Genomic DNA, 15,177 nt, shown 5'->3' with positions numbered 1-15,177 from the left:
GTAAATGTAGGGGTATGGGTGGGTTGCACTTCGGCGGGTCGGTGTGGACTTGTTGGGCCGAAGGGCCTGTTTCCACACTGTAACTAATCTAATCTAATCAATGAATTGTATCATCATCAGTGGTATTATCAAGAAACCCTACTCACCAATCTTCTATGGACCAATGTTGACCTCAGGTTCCATGAGGACAAAGTGACACCAGATCACATTCAACCTTAGACCAAACAGGTTTCTTTAAAAAGAGCTGCATTCAGGAGGTAAGAGGGTGACTGCTCCTACTATGAAGGCTGCTTTATCAATGACTCTACCTCCATGACAAGATCAGAACTAGGTACACGTGCTGAAAAGTTTACATTGTAAATGGAATTGAACAATCCGAGGTAATGAAGCAGTCCTTATTTGCATGCAGCTGAAATACATAGCTTCTAGATTTAGACTGATAACCAGCAAGCAAAATTAGTGCCACACAGTGCTACAGAACAACCATCAGCAAGAAGAGAAAGCCTCATTATCTCTCCTTCATATTCAACATTATTGAATCCCCACCAACACCTTGGAAGCAACATAAATAGTTGCTTTAGCATGATGTGGAAGTGCTGTTGTTGATTGGGGTGGACAAAGTTCTAAGTCATCAGGTTAAGTCCAATCACTTTGTTTGAAATTCAAAGCTGAATTCACTTGATGAAGGAACAGCACTCCAAAAGCTTGTAATTTCAAATAAACCAGCTGGACGATAATCTGGTTAGATTAGATTATTTAGATTAGATTACTTACTGGTGGAAACTGGTGTCGTGTGACTTCTGACTGTGGCTATATGAGCAGATCAAAGGGCAAGTATTGATTTCACAAAGCCTAACATCAACAAGGACCAAGTCATGGATATGTTCAAACAATCCCCACTTACTGGCATGAATGCAGTACCAACACTACTTCAGAGTCTTGGCACCATTCAGATAAAACTGACTGACACCCCTTCCACCACCATTTTCACACATCAAACAGCAGTGCTACTTATAAAATGCATTGCAGCAACTTGCCAAAGCTTCTTTAACAGCAAATCCCCAACCTAAAACCATAAATGTTAAGCAGGACAAGGGTTGCAGATACATAGAGAATCACCATCTGCAAGCTTCTCTCCAAGTCACATTACATTCTGGCTTGGAAATACATTGTTGTTCCTTCATCATTGCTTAATCAAAATCGTGGACTTTTCTGCCTAACAATACCAAGAGAGCCTGAATCACAGATTGCAATGGTTCAGGAAGCCAGATTACCAACACCTCCAGGGAAATGAGGTTAGGTGTCATAACTAGGCCTTGCAAGTGATACCAGTTGAAATGTTATCACAGACTTAGATTATCCATAAATGAACCTGATTTTGTTTCACCGCTGTCTATTTTTTAAAAATGTTACTCTGAATACACATTTTTGAGTTAGAGAACAGATATATTTACCAATTCATCACACCATATTCACACAAAGGCAATTCCTTTTGATTGTTTTTTTGAAACATCCACAATGGATAAAACACATTGTGGATCCACCAGAAAGCAAAATAGATTTGATTACAATCTTTTCATTCTGGATAACTTTATCTAGAAGGCATCTCCTCACATGGACTTCCTGTTTCTTTTGATCTTAACAGGTAAACTCACTGCGAAAGCTTCATGGAACTCAAAGACATGAATATCCTCAAGAGTTAATCCAGCTTTTTCCAAAACTTTAGGAGTGGCATATGTTGGCCTAGGATTAAAATAATTGTTAGTTACAGAAAGAAAACATCTGGAAAATGACACACAAACTTAATAGGTGGCAAGTATTGATTTAAAAACTTACCCTAGGAGCAACTGGTCTTTAGGATCCTGAGAAACATATACAAAATCCCTGAAAATAACCAAATATTATTTAAAATATATAGACCACACTACAGCACATTTATACTTGCCCCCTTTATTCCTCCCCTGAAGACCAATGAGAAACAAGTAGCTCCCTTACCTCAGATATGCAAGTGGTTTGTAACCCATAGCTAATGCTTTTTCTTCAGACATCATCAACACTGCTGATGCACCATCTGTCTGAAATTCAGACCATGGAAAGGTTATGCTCAAGGATCTACCTGAACCTTGGCAATATATACATTTCCAAAAATAAGCAAAAGCTATATTTTGAAGTGGGAATATGGCCACAATTATGTTTTTTTGCCCCATGCATGGAATTGAAAGTTCAAGGTACCTGTTCAATCTCAGCAGCCATATTTGTAATCTGTATCTAAAATCCCTAACAACTCATCTGTATTTCTAACTTCTCAGTAATTTGGTAAAAGCAACAAATTTGGTTTCAAACTACAATTGTGAATAGGGAAGCTTGGCATTATTGAGAAACAAAATCAGAAAATGCTGGAAAATCTCAGCAGGTCTGGCATCATCGATGGAGACAAAGCAGAGTTAACATTTTGGGTCCAGTGACAAGTCTTCAGAACTGCCCAGTTATTCATAGGAGTCAACGCTTAGAATGTTTCCCCACAAAAGTATCATTTAGACTCTCCATCTCAACCCAGAGTCACGACTTAAAGTTCAAGGTTCAATAAATCATACATTGAAAACTTTATGGTGTTTATCTACAGTAATGATGGACTTGTAGTGACAATTGTGCACCCCCTCACATAATATAATGAACCCAACCGGTGGTAAAACCGGACAAGCCAGATTCCAGAATGAATCCTGGCTTGATAGATCAAAACTTTCGTCACTATGGGTGGTCAGTCATTGAACACATTCAAAAGAGACTGAATATATTTTTCACAAAAGGGCATCAAAATTTATTACACACAAAAGGAAATAAACTGTTCTACACAATAAAATAAAATATTTGAAATAGTTTTACCTCAGAGATCAATAAATAAAGATTCAACCCTTTTACACTCAATAACTTTAAAAGGAACACAAGCCTCAGTGAAGGGTCACATTGGCCTGGCAGTACTGGTTTTTCCCCAGCAAAACTTCTGCATTCAGTCAATGCTATCTTCATTAGTTAACGACCCTTCATGAGCTCTTCAAACATTAGGCTAATACATTTCACTTATTTCTTTATATAGATTTCTAAAACTCTAAAACTTGAGTGGGAGCAGCGGCCGAGGAAAAGCGAACCCAGGAGACTACAGCTAAGGTAAGACAGTTTGTTTCAAAATTACTTACCTGTAGCGGGCAGCGGAAGTGAGGTTGGAGCGCATAGCTGGGCGGGAAGGTAAGTGATTAGTATTTGAGTGGGTGTGTTCTAGACCCCAGGTCCTACTTTCGTAGGGCCTCCCTCCCACCCTCCTCCTCTAACCTAACATTAAAGTCCACAGGTTATTGACTCAGTGTTCTTGTTTTTGGAGACAAAGTGTACAGTCATGGCAGCGCAGGCGGTGGAATGTTCCTCTTGCAGGATGTTTGAGGTAGGGGTGACCACCGATACTCCTGCCGACTTCGTCTGCAGGAAATGCAGTCAGATCCTGATCCTCACCGAACGAGTTAGGGAACTGGAACTGGAGCTGGATGAGCTGAGGATTATTCGAGAGGCTGAGAGGGTGATCGATATAAGCTACAGGGACATAGTTACGCCGGAGAACAGAGGTAGCTGGGTAACAGTTAGAGGTGGGAAGGGGAAGAAGCAGGCAGTGCAGGGTTCCCCTGTGGTCGTTCCCCTAAAAAATAAGTATGCAGCTTTGGAAACTGTTGGGGGGGGACAGCCTTGCAGGTGTAAGCTGCAGTGAAGGGGTCTGTGGCTCTGAGACTCAGAAGGGAAAGGGGGAGAGGAGGAGAGCGCTAGTTATAGGGGACTCTCTAGTTAGAGGGACGGACAGGCGGTTCTGTGGACATGGGCGAGACTCTTGGATGGTTTGTTGCCTCCCGGGTACTAGGGTCCGAGACGTCTCGGACCGTGTCTTCAGAATCCTTAAGGGGGAGGGTGTGCAGCCAGAAGTCATGGTACACATTGGCACCAACGACATAGGTAGGAAGAGGGGTGGGGAGGTCATTCAAGAGCTCAAGGAGTTAGGCTGGAAACTAAAAGCTAGGACAGACAGAGTCGTCATCTCTGGGTTGTTGCTGGTGCCACGTGACAGAGAGACAAAGAATAGGGAGAGAGTGCAGTTGAACACATAGCTGCAAGGATGGTGTAGGAGGGAGGGCTTCAGATATTTGGACAATTGGACTGCATTCTGGGGAAGGTGGGACCTGTATAAACAGGACGGGTTGCACCTGAACCAGAAGGGCACCAATATCCTGGGGGGTAGGTTTGCTAGCACTCTTCGGGGGGGTTTAAACTAATTTGGCAGGGGGATGGGACCCGGACTTGTAGTCCAGCAAGTAAGCTAGCTGTGTGTCAGGATGCCCAAGACTGTAGGGAGGCTGTGGAGAAGGTAGCACTGACAGGGACTACTTGCGGACACGGAGATGGGCTCAAGTGCGTATACTTCAACGCAAGGAGTATCAGAAATAAGGTGGGTGAACTTAAGGCGTGGATCGGCACCTGGGACTACGATGTTGTGGCCATCACGGAAACATGGATAGATGAGGGACAAGAATGGCTGTTGGAGGTTCCTGGTTACAGATGTATCAGTAAGATTAGGGAGGGTGGTAAAAAAGGAGGGGGGGTGGCATTGCTAATTAGAAATGGTATAACGGCTGCAGAAAGGAAGTTTGAGGGGGATCTGCCTCTGGAGGTAGTATGGGCTGAAGTCAGAAATAGGAAAGGTGCAGTCACCTTGTTGGGTGTTTATTATAGGCCCCCCAATAGCAGCAGAGATGTGGAGAAACAGATTGGGAAACAGATTTTGGAAAGGTGCAGAAGCCACAGGGTCATAGTCATGGGTGACTTCAACTTCCCAAATATTGATTGGAAGCTCTTTAGATCAAGTAGATTGGATGGGGCGGTGTTTGTGCAGTGTGTCCAGGAAGCTTTTCTAACGCAGTATGTAGAGTGTCCAACCAGAGGGGAGGCCATATTGGATTTGGTACTCGGTAATGAACCGGGACAAGTGGTGGGCTTGTTAGTGGGTGAACATTTTGGTGATGGTGACCACAATTCTGTGACTTTCACCTTAGTTATGGAGAGAGATAGGTGCGCACAACAAGGAAGATTTTACAATTGGGGGAAGGGAAATTACGATGCTGTAAGACAGGATTTGAGGAGCATACGTTGGGAGCATAGGCTGTCAGGGAAGGATGTGGTGGAAATGTGGAACTTTTTCAAGGAGCAGATACGACGTGTCCTTGATATGTATGTACCGATCAGGCAGGAAAGAAATGGTCGTGTGAGGGAGCCTTGGTTGACGAGGGAGGTTGAATGTCTAGTAAAGAGGAAGAAGGAGACTTACATAAGGTTGAGGAAACAGGGTTCAGACAGAGCAGTGGAGGGATACAGGATAGCCAGAAGGGACCTGAAGAAAGGGATTAGGAGAGCTAAGAGAGGGCATGAAAAATCCTTGGCGGATAGGATCAAGGATAACCCCAAGGCATTCTATGCGTATGTGAGAAACCTGAGAATGACGAGAACGAGGGTAGGTCCGATCAAGGACAGTAGTGGGAGACTGTGTATTGAGTCGGAAGAGATAGGAGAGGTCTTGAACAAGTACTTCTCTTCAGTATTTACGAACGAGAGGGACCGTATTGTTGAAGAGGAGAGTGTGAAACGGACTGATAAGCTAGAAGAGATACCTGTTAGGAAGGAAGATGTGTTGGACATTTTGAACAACTTGAGGATAGACAAGTCCCCCGGGCCTGATGGGATATATCCTAGGATTATGTGGGAAGCAAGAGAGGAAATTGCAGTACCGTTGGCAATGATCTTCTCGTCTTCACTGGCAACGGGGGTGGTACCAGGGGACTGGAGAGTAGCGAATGTTGTGCCCCTGTTCAAAAAAGGGAATAGGGATAACCCTGGGAATTACAGGCCAGTTAGTCTTACTTCTGTGGTAGGCAAAGTAATGGAAAGGGTACTGAGGGATAGGATTTACGAGTATCTGGAAAGACACTGCTTGATTAGGGACAGCCAGCACGGATTTGTGAAGGGTAGGTCTTGCCTTACAAGTCTTATTGAATTCTTCGAGGAGGTGACCAAGCATGTGGATGAGGGTAGAGCAGTGGATGTAGTGTACATGGATTTTAGTAAGGCATTTGATAAGGTTCCCCATGGTAGGCTTATGCGGAAAGTCAGGAGGCATGGGATAGAGGGAAATTTGGCCAATTGGATAGAAATCTGGCTAACCGGTCGAAGGCAGAGAGTGGTGGTAGATGGTAAATATTCAGCATGGAGTCCAGTTACAAGTGGAGTTCCGCAGGGTTCAGTTCTGGGTCCTCTGCTGTTTGTAATTTTTATTAATGACTTAGATGAGGGAGTCGAAGGGTGGGTCAGTAAATTTGCAGATGATACGAAGATAGGTGGAGTTGTGGACGGTGAGGAGGGCTGTTGTCGGCTGCAGAGGGACTTAGATATGATGCAGAGCTGGGCTGAGGAATGGCAGATGGAGTTCAACCCTGCCAAGTGTGAAGTTGTCCATTTTGGAAGAACAAATAAGAATGCGGAATACAGGGTTAATGGTAGGGTTCTTAGTCAGGTGGAGGAACAGAGGGATCTTGGGGTCTATGTACATAGATCTTTGAAGGTTGCCACTCAGGTGGATAGAGTTTGTAAGAAGGCCTATGGAGTATTATCGTTCATTAGCAGAGGGATTGAATTCAAGAGTCGTGAGGTGATGTTGCAGCTGTACAGGACTTTGGTTAGGCCACATTTGGAGTACTGTGTGCAGTTCTGGTCGCCTCACTTTAGGAAAGATGTGGAAGCTTTGGAGAGGGTGCAGAGAAGATTTACCAGGATGTTGCCTGGAATGGAGAGTAGGTCGTACGAGGATAGGTTGAGAGTTCTCGGCCTTTTCTCGTTGGAACGGCGAAGGATGAGGGGTGACTTGATAGAGGTTTATAAGATGATCAGAGGAATAGATAGAGTAGACAGTCAGAAACTTTTTCCCCGGGTACAACAGTGTGTTACAAGGGGACATAAATTTAAGGTGAAGGGTGGAAGGTACAGGGGAGATGTCAGGGGTGGGTTCTTTACCCAGAGAGTGGTGGGGGCATGGAATGCGCTGCCCATGGGAGTGATAGAGTCAGAATCATTGGCGACCTTTAAGCGGCATTTGGATAGGTACATGGATGGGTGCTTAATCTAGGTTAGAAGTTCGGCACAACATCGTGGGCCGAAGGGCCTGTTCTGTGCAGTATTGTTCTATGTTCTATGTTCCTTTTCCACAGCATTCTGCTTAGGGAGTTCTCACTCAAATTCTCAAAGAACCTTTTGGTTGTGTCAGTCTTCAGTGTGTTGTAAGACAACTTTGTGAGGCAACAGCACATTTATCCCCTCTCTTCCACTTTTCCTGTCCTAAACTATTTACCATAAAGATTTTTTTTAAAAAAATGCCTTATTTAATTGGATATAAATACATTTCCAGATAGGAGTCAAAGCCAAACTAAAACTATATCCTTCTTAACCTAAGCAATGCTTTGAAATATAAAACAGCTTAAAAGGTGTACATGGCTCTATCCTTTTTAGAACTCAAGATTCCAAATAAACAATATAATCTTGAATTTTCATCAGAAAATATTCAGGTAGTTCTCAAAATCAATTGTAACAACCAACACAAATATGTGCTCCTGATAAGGAGCACGGACTATTGCAACAAGTTGCTTCAAAATCAATTTATTCTCTTAAATCATTGTCATAATATTCCATCAGTAATTCACAATATTGTTCTAAGCTTTTACCAGAAATGATGCATTGGCAGCAGTAATTGTTCCATGTGGTTTGATAAATGCTGGCTTCAATCTAGCCATGTCTTCAATTGATGATGGTCTAATTCCATTGTCTTTCGTGACTGTGTGACGACCTGATTTAAAACAACATGTATAATAAGTCATACAAATCCAATTCAGCTTCTTAACCACATAAATACACCTTTTCCTCCAGAATGCAAACATTTCTTCAGTGAAAATTACAGTTACTTTTATTTGCTTTGAGATACAATCTTAACACAAGGAGGCATTTGTAACAGGTGCTATTGTTTAATGCAACCAGCCGAGTCAGATCACTGGGTGTAGAAAGACCAACTAAAAATGCTATATGCAGGTCAAACTGTCATCAAGTCTTAATTGCTCTAATTACTGTGCTCGAAAATAAGTCAGATGTTGTGGGCCCATCTCCAAAATGAACAGTGGATGACAGAAAACAGATAAAGCTTACTGTAAGAACAACTTAAAAATAAGCAAATAATGGTTGCAGGAATCCTGCCTGAAGTAGGTTTGATCACTTTCAAGTCAGTTCCTAAGCAGGGCTCACCCTAGAGCATAATGATGCCCCAATTTACAACAAATTACAATTTAAGTCACAGAAGCACCAAGGAGGAAAACATTACAAGAGGTCAGCAAGGCTATACTGCTAAGGATATAGTGAAGATGCATCGAGTGTCCTTCACTTATACCCTCCATAGATAAGTGCAAACAAAAATGGGGAAATGTTTAACCAAAGCTTCAAGGCCTAATGTTCAAGGATTATCTGCACATAGGCTTTTGTTCAAAACATGAGCAACAGAGAATGTCTGTTCAGGCATCATGTTTATCTTGGACCTACAAATAACAGATGCGGCCAGGTCAAGGTGTAACCTATCAGGGTAGCATTTTTTTTTAAGCCTTCAATGGTCCGATAATAAAATTTGATGGAAAGGTGCAAAACTGAAGATAAAACCAATGCTTTTGGTATTTCCAGACAGTTTCCCATCTAAGGTTTTAACAGACTGCTGGTTGCTCAATATTCACATTAAAAGGTGCAAGCTAATATCCAAGGCCCCAAGGGATCCTTCCACAAATTCACCTGCACCTCCACACACATTTACTGCATCTGCTACACCCGACGTGGCCTCCTCTATATTGGGGAGACAGACCGCCTACTTGCGGAATGTTTCAGAGAACACCTCTGGGACACCCAGACCAACCAACCAACCCAACCACCCCGTAGCCCAACACTTCAACTCCCCCTCCCACTCCACCAAGAACATGCAGGTCCTTGGACTCCTCCATCGCCAGACCATGGCAACACGACGGTTGGAGGAAGAGCGCCTCATCTTCCGCCTGGGAACCCTCCAACCACAAGGGATGAACTCCGATTTCTCCAGTTTCCTCATTTTCCCTCCCCCCACCTTGTCTCAGTCCCAACCCTCAAACTCAGCACCACCTTCCTGACCTCTCCGCACCCCCCCCCCAGCCTATCACCCTCACCCTAACCTCCTTCCACCTCTCGCATTTCCAACGCCCCTCCCCCAAGTCCCTCCTCCCTACCTTTTATCTTAGCCTGCTTGGCACACTCTCCTCATTCCTGAAGAAGGACTCATGCCCGAAACGTCGATTCTCCTGCTTCTTGGATGCTGCCTGACCTGCTGCACTTTTCCAGCAACACATTTTTAGCTCTGATCTCCAGCATCTTCAGTCCTCACTTTCTCCAAGCTAATATTTATTAAAGAGGAGGTGTATTGTGGCTGGCATTGCTTATTTCATTCCAAACAGTGTGCATCGTAAGCCCGGGAAATGATTTAGAACAGAACAGAACTTGCACCAAGGTTTTTGGATACTGCAGTGAAAGGTGGGGTAGAACAGTTGGAGAGATGTCATATGTTCACACATTTAGGAGAGAGTGGAAAGGAATACCTAAAGAGATCTATATGGAGCAGAATACAGTGCAGGAGCTAATGCATGATTTCACCCAACTTATGAGTGTACCTTCAACACATGACATCTCACCAACTGCACCACTAATCTTAAGCACTTCTCAAGTCACCACACTGTCATTACTAACTTAGCAACAATCTATTAATCTGAACAAATACCTAACATTCACACACCTCACCTCATCTTTTACCTTTAAACTTTGCACATGCATCTCATCATCAGCATACTGTCAGCTATGCAACAAGGACAGCCACAAAATCTAAATAAATTGAACACATTCATTCTTGTAAAACAGCCAGCAGGAATTTACTGCAGCGGGAGAGGCTACTTCACACATTTTAATCCCTCAAAAGGAGATCCTACGAGGTATTCTGGGAAGGACCATCAGCAGAGTAACCTACTGCCCTGGAGGCGGTGGTGATCAGCTGCCTTCTTGAACTGCTGCAGTCTGCCATCTGTAAGTTGACCCGCCATGCTCTTGGAAGGAAATTCCAGGATTTTGACCTGGTGACAGTGAAGAAATGGTAATATATTTCCAACTTAGGATATTGATGGCTTGGAGGGGAACTTGTAAGTGGTGGCTGCCCTTGTCCTACATTGATGGTTGTCGGTTTGGAAGGTGCTGTCTGAGGATCTTTGGTGAATGCAGCGAGTTTCTGGTCAATAGTAATCCCCGGGAAATTGACTGTGGGAGATTCAATGATGGTAACTTCATTGAATGTCAAGAGGCAGTGGTTAGATCATCTCTTATTGAAGATGGTCATTAAGTGGCATTTGTACAGGGTGCACGTTATTTGCCACTTGCCAGCCCAAGCAGAGATATTATCTAGATCTTGTTGCATTTGAGCATGGACTGCTTCAATATATCTGACGAGTCATGAATGCACAATGTTCAGCACCAATCAGCAGCAAATATCATCACTTCTGAACCCATGATGGAAGGAATGTAGTTGTGAAGCAGCTGAAGATGCTTGGGCCTAGGACATTACCCTGAGGAACTCCTGCAGGGATATTCTGGAGTTGAGATAACTGATCTCCAAAACCCACAACCATCTTCCTATGCACCAGGTATAGCTCCAACCAGAGAGTTTCCTTCTGATACTCGTTGATACAGTTGATGTCAAGGGCTGTCACTCTCACCTCACCTCTGGAATTCAGCCTTTTTGCCCATGTTTGACCCAAGGTTGTAATGAGGTCAGGATCTAAGTGGCCATGACAGAACCCAAATTGGTTGTCACTGAGCAGGTTATTGTTGAACAGGTGCTGCCTGAAAGCACTGTTAATGTCACTTTCTATCACTTTACTGATGATCAGTAGACTGATGGGGCAGCAAATGGCAGAGTTGAATTTGTCCTGCTGTTTGTGTACATGACTTATCTGGGCAATTTTCAGCATTGTCAGGTAGATGCCAGTGTTGTAACACTTCCAGTTTCATCAGACTTAAAAACTATAGACTAATCAGGCAGACATGTATTCTCCCCTCTCACTCCCATCCCCAGCCTAACTACAACGCACCCTTGTCTGTTTTCACTTTAGGTAATCTGGAAATCAAAGCTATCAACCCAAAGAAACAAGAACAAGGTCCAAGAAAAATCACTTGATTACATGGTTATTACCACCAGCTCAGATAATGAGACAGTATGAAATTTACAGAACAGCAGAGAGGTGGGCTGTGCATGTGGCAAGACACCATTCATCAGTTTTCAGGAGGTCTGGTGAATTGAGAAAAAAAAGAGAATTGCACAAGTGTCAATATGCTAAAATTGAGGGACCGGACTTGTTTCACTTCAGTTAAGACAAATGAGCACTTAAATGGACCAGGACTATAGAATATGGCTAATTATATAATCAGATATTTGGTGCTCGAGAAGTCTACTAAAAAAAAGTCTTCATTTAATATGAAGGAGCTCCTTGCACCAACTTTGTCCAGGACATTTCCAATAATAAAATGTATGGCTAGCAACACACCTCAGGTTCCAACTACAATAAAGCATCTAGTAGCAGATATCCTAGTTTCAGATGGTGCAAACAGCATTGACCCAAAGTCTGAATGCAACATTTAAAACTCAAAACTACTCTATTGCTACTCTAAAAAATCCAACATGCAAACTTTAGAACTGGGCTCATCACTCCCTATTAACTACTGAAACTTTTGATAAGTACGAAAAAGCATCCAAGATGAATAGATTCCAGAAGCTTGCCTGAAAGTACAGAACTTTGAACATGACAGCACAGTACAGGCCTTTCGGCCCACCATGTTACACTGCCCTGTGAAACTAATCTGAAGCCCATCTAACCTACGCTATTCCATTCTCGTCCATATGTCTATCCAATGACCATTGAAATGTGCGTAAAGTTGGTGAGTCTACAACTATTGCAGGCAGTGTGTTCCACGCCCCTACTACTCTGAGTAAAGAAACTACCTCCGACATCTCTCCTATATCTATCACCCCTCCATTTGAAGCTATGCTCCCTCGTGCTATCCATCACCATCCTAGGAAAAAGGGTCTCTCGGTCCGCCTGATCGAACCCTCTGATTATCTTTTATGTCTCAATTAAGTCACCTCTCAACCTTCTTCTAATGAAAACAGCCTCAAATCCCTCACCCTTTCCTCGTAAGACTTTCCCTCCATATGAAGCAACATCCTAGTAAATCTCCTCTGAACCCTTTCCAGAGCTTCCACATGCTTCCTATAATGCAGTGACCAAATCATTTTAATTAGCACAATACCATTTCACATGGGGATCAGTTATGGAAGGTTTTAAAAAAAAATGAAAAGGCCTGATAAGTGGGAAAGTTAACGGAGTTAATCCATTGAGGAACAAGCAATTCTCTCCCTTTAAATAAATATTCAAGTTTCAGGAGGATAGTCTTGGATTTACTGACAAAATTATTTTTAACAGAAAACTAATAAAACCAAACGTATCAGTAGGCTGGTGAATTTGTTTGGAACAGACAAAGCAAAATACCTTCCTTAAAAAGGGGCAAAGATGAAAGGTTGCTATTCTGAAGCTCAATCAGAAAAAGTGAAATGGTGTAAAAGTCTGTGATGTTTATTTCTGGTTAAACTGAAACTCTTACCGATAAAATGGATTAAGTAAAAGGCTGGCATGACTTTGCATTTGATAACAGTTTTGAATAAGCTGTTTCAACCTGTAATGTATTACAAACTTATTTATGCGTGATCTAATATGAAAAGTGTAATAATTTATTGGACAGGGCTTCATTCTCTGCTCGTGTAAATTAATTTTATAGTGGGGAATAAATGATAGATGGTGTGTGTGAAATGTCAGCTTGGGAAAAAAAAATAGATGCCATAGGTCAATTTTTTATTAAACCAAGTTTTACAAAGTACATTTCTGTGCTTAATGTGTTGCTGGAAAAGTGCAGCAGGTCAGGCAGCATTAAAGGAACAGGAGAATCGACGTTTCGGACATAAGCCCTTCTTCAGGAATGTTTCTGTACATTTCTGTACCTAAACCAATAGCAGAAAGTGAGAGAAACTCAACAGATCTGAAAGCATTTATGGAGCAAATGTTTTATGGCTCACTGGACTAGTATTCAAGATTAAAAGTAATGCTCAGGGGACAAAGGTTCAAATTCCACCACTGCAGATGAAGAAATTTGAATTCAATAATAATGTGGTATGAAAACCTAACTTAATACACATCATTTAACCGTCATCAATTGTTAAAAATGTACATGATTCATCAGTGCTTTTGTGAAGAAAATCTGCTACACTTAACTGGTCTGGCTAACATTATTTCAGACACATACAAACATGGTTTACTCTTATTGTCCATCTGGACAATCTACAGAAATGAACGCTGGCTTGGCCAGCAACACCCACATCCCATGAATAAATAATAAAACAAACGTCAACATTAATTCTACAATGAAACACCAAAAAAAGTGTATACTATCTATCTGTTCATCATTTCACTGCTCTGTTGTTTGTAGCTGGTGTCTACAATTTTCAACTGTACAATGATTTCACTTAAAAACTGCTGCACTGATTTTAAAGTTCTTTGGGACTCTTGGAAATTGTGTTCCATATCATTTAATTAGTCTTTTATTCTGTGTGTTGCCGTACTTGTGTGTCTTTTTAACTAAAGATTTACCTTCTCACGAAACTGATTTTATTAAGATTCTCCCTTGGTTCTAATCTATAAATGAGACAAGGTAATGTCAAAAATGAGATTTTTAAAAATGCATGGCCGTACATTGACCAGTCCTAGATGTCCAAAGCATCAGTGATGGTTCTTGCAACTGTCGTGAAGATATTATCCCCAAAATAAACAATATTCTTTAAAATCACATACATAGAAGACAACTAAAGGCATGTGCTTCCAATTAATAACATTTAACCAGAGCACTTTTCAGTTAAATGCAAGCATATGCAAAGATAATTACCTGGCACTTTAAATGGGATGACATCCTTCAGTAACTTCTCATTTTCTGCTTTCTTGGCCAAAGTATGGGAACGCAAAGCAAATTCATCTTGTTCTGCACGTGATATACCAAATGCTGCTGCAAGTCTGTCTGCAGAGTGGCCCATTGATTCACTCGTGGAGAACTCCGCTACAGCTGGGAGCTGCAGAAGTGATTACATGACTAAGTACAGTATTTATATATGCTATTTGGTCAATGTCTGTTGCATCAAATCAGGATTTGAACTTCATGAAAAATTCATTTTCCACCATAGGTAATTCTTAACTTTTACAACAGCATTAAAAAAAAACTCCATCCTTATCCCACATTCAACAGGTTTCTATACCTCTTCCAGAATTTTCACAAATTTAAACTGAGCCACCTGAAAAATCATGAACCATTACGATAAACATTCCACTTTTAAAAGAGGAGGTTCAAAAACACTCTGGCTAGCAATGCATGTTTTTGCAGCCAAATAATGATAATCATATTTATCTAATATGTCCATTATACATGAAAAAGGAGCTACTCACTTTATTTTACATATAAAATCTCTGTGCAGGTCTGAGAAGCATCAGAAATGAAAGATCATAATAATACTATTTTGTGTTTCTCAAAAAGGATACGCAGATTTTACTGCATTCAAACCTACTAACTTTGCATAATGGAATAAATTTTACACTCACAGCAATTAAGTAATAACGCCACATGTACAATTAAACAAACGGTCTATTCCCTGTAGCCTAGAGAGCCTTCTTTCCAACATGGATTCCATGGTTGAATTTTAAAACAAGCTTCAACTTCCCATTAGAACCTCTCATTTCTAGATTGTCAAAACACCCAATCATCTATTGATCTCAGTCTTGAATATACTCAGTGTTTAAGCACATATGATTCCTGATGAAGGCCTTATGCTTGAAACATCGATTCTCCTGCTCCTCAGATGTTATCTGACCTGCTGTGCTTTTCAAGTGCCATTTTTCAACTCTGATC

At 41.8% G+C, this 15,177-nt stretch overlaps 1 protein-coding gene across 3 annotated transcripts in view; it reads right to left on the bottom strand.

The window, feature by feature from the left end:
* hadhb (hydroxyacyl-CoA dehydrogenase trifunctional multienzyme complex subunit beta) overlaps positions 1 to 15,177 on the bottom strand; it is a 66,365-nt gene that overhangs the window by 7,493 nt on the left and 43,695 nt on the right. For all 3 annotated transcript variants that reach the window (XM_072563414.1, XM_072563420.1, XM_072563430.1), the window contains exons 9-13: positions 14,167 to 14,347; positions 7,800 to 7,921; positions 1,996 to 2,075; positions 1,837 to 1,884; positions 1,656 to 1,743 (exon numbers count right to left, since the gene is read on the bottom strand). In XM_072563414.1, coding sequence (XP_072419515.1) covers positions 1,656 to 1,743; positions 1,837 to 1,884; positions 1,996 to 2,075; positions 7,800 to 7,921; positions 14,167 to 14,347 — 519 coding nt within the window. The remainder of the gene's footprint in view (positions 1 to 1,655; positions 1,744 to 1,836; positions 1,885 to 1,995; positions 2,076 to 7,799; positions 7,922 to 14,166; positions 14,348 to 15,177) is intronic.

Source organism: Chiloscyllium punctatum, chromosome 3 (assembly GCF_047496795.1).
Source record: "Chiloscyllium punctatum isolate Juve2018m chromosome 3, sChiPun1.3, whole genome shotgun sequence".
Classification (NCBI taxonomy): Eukaryota; Metazoa; Chordata; class Chondrichthyes; order Orectolobiformes; family Hemiscylliidae; genus Chiloscyllium; species Chiloscyllium punctatum.
This window is presented reverse-complemented; position numbering and strand designations above follow the sequence as displayed.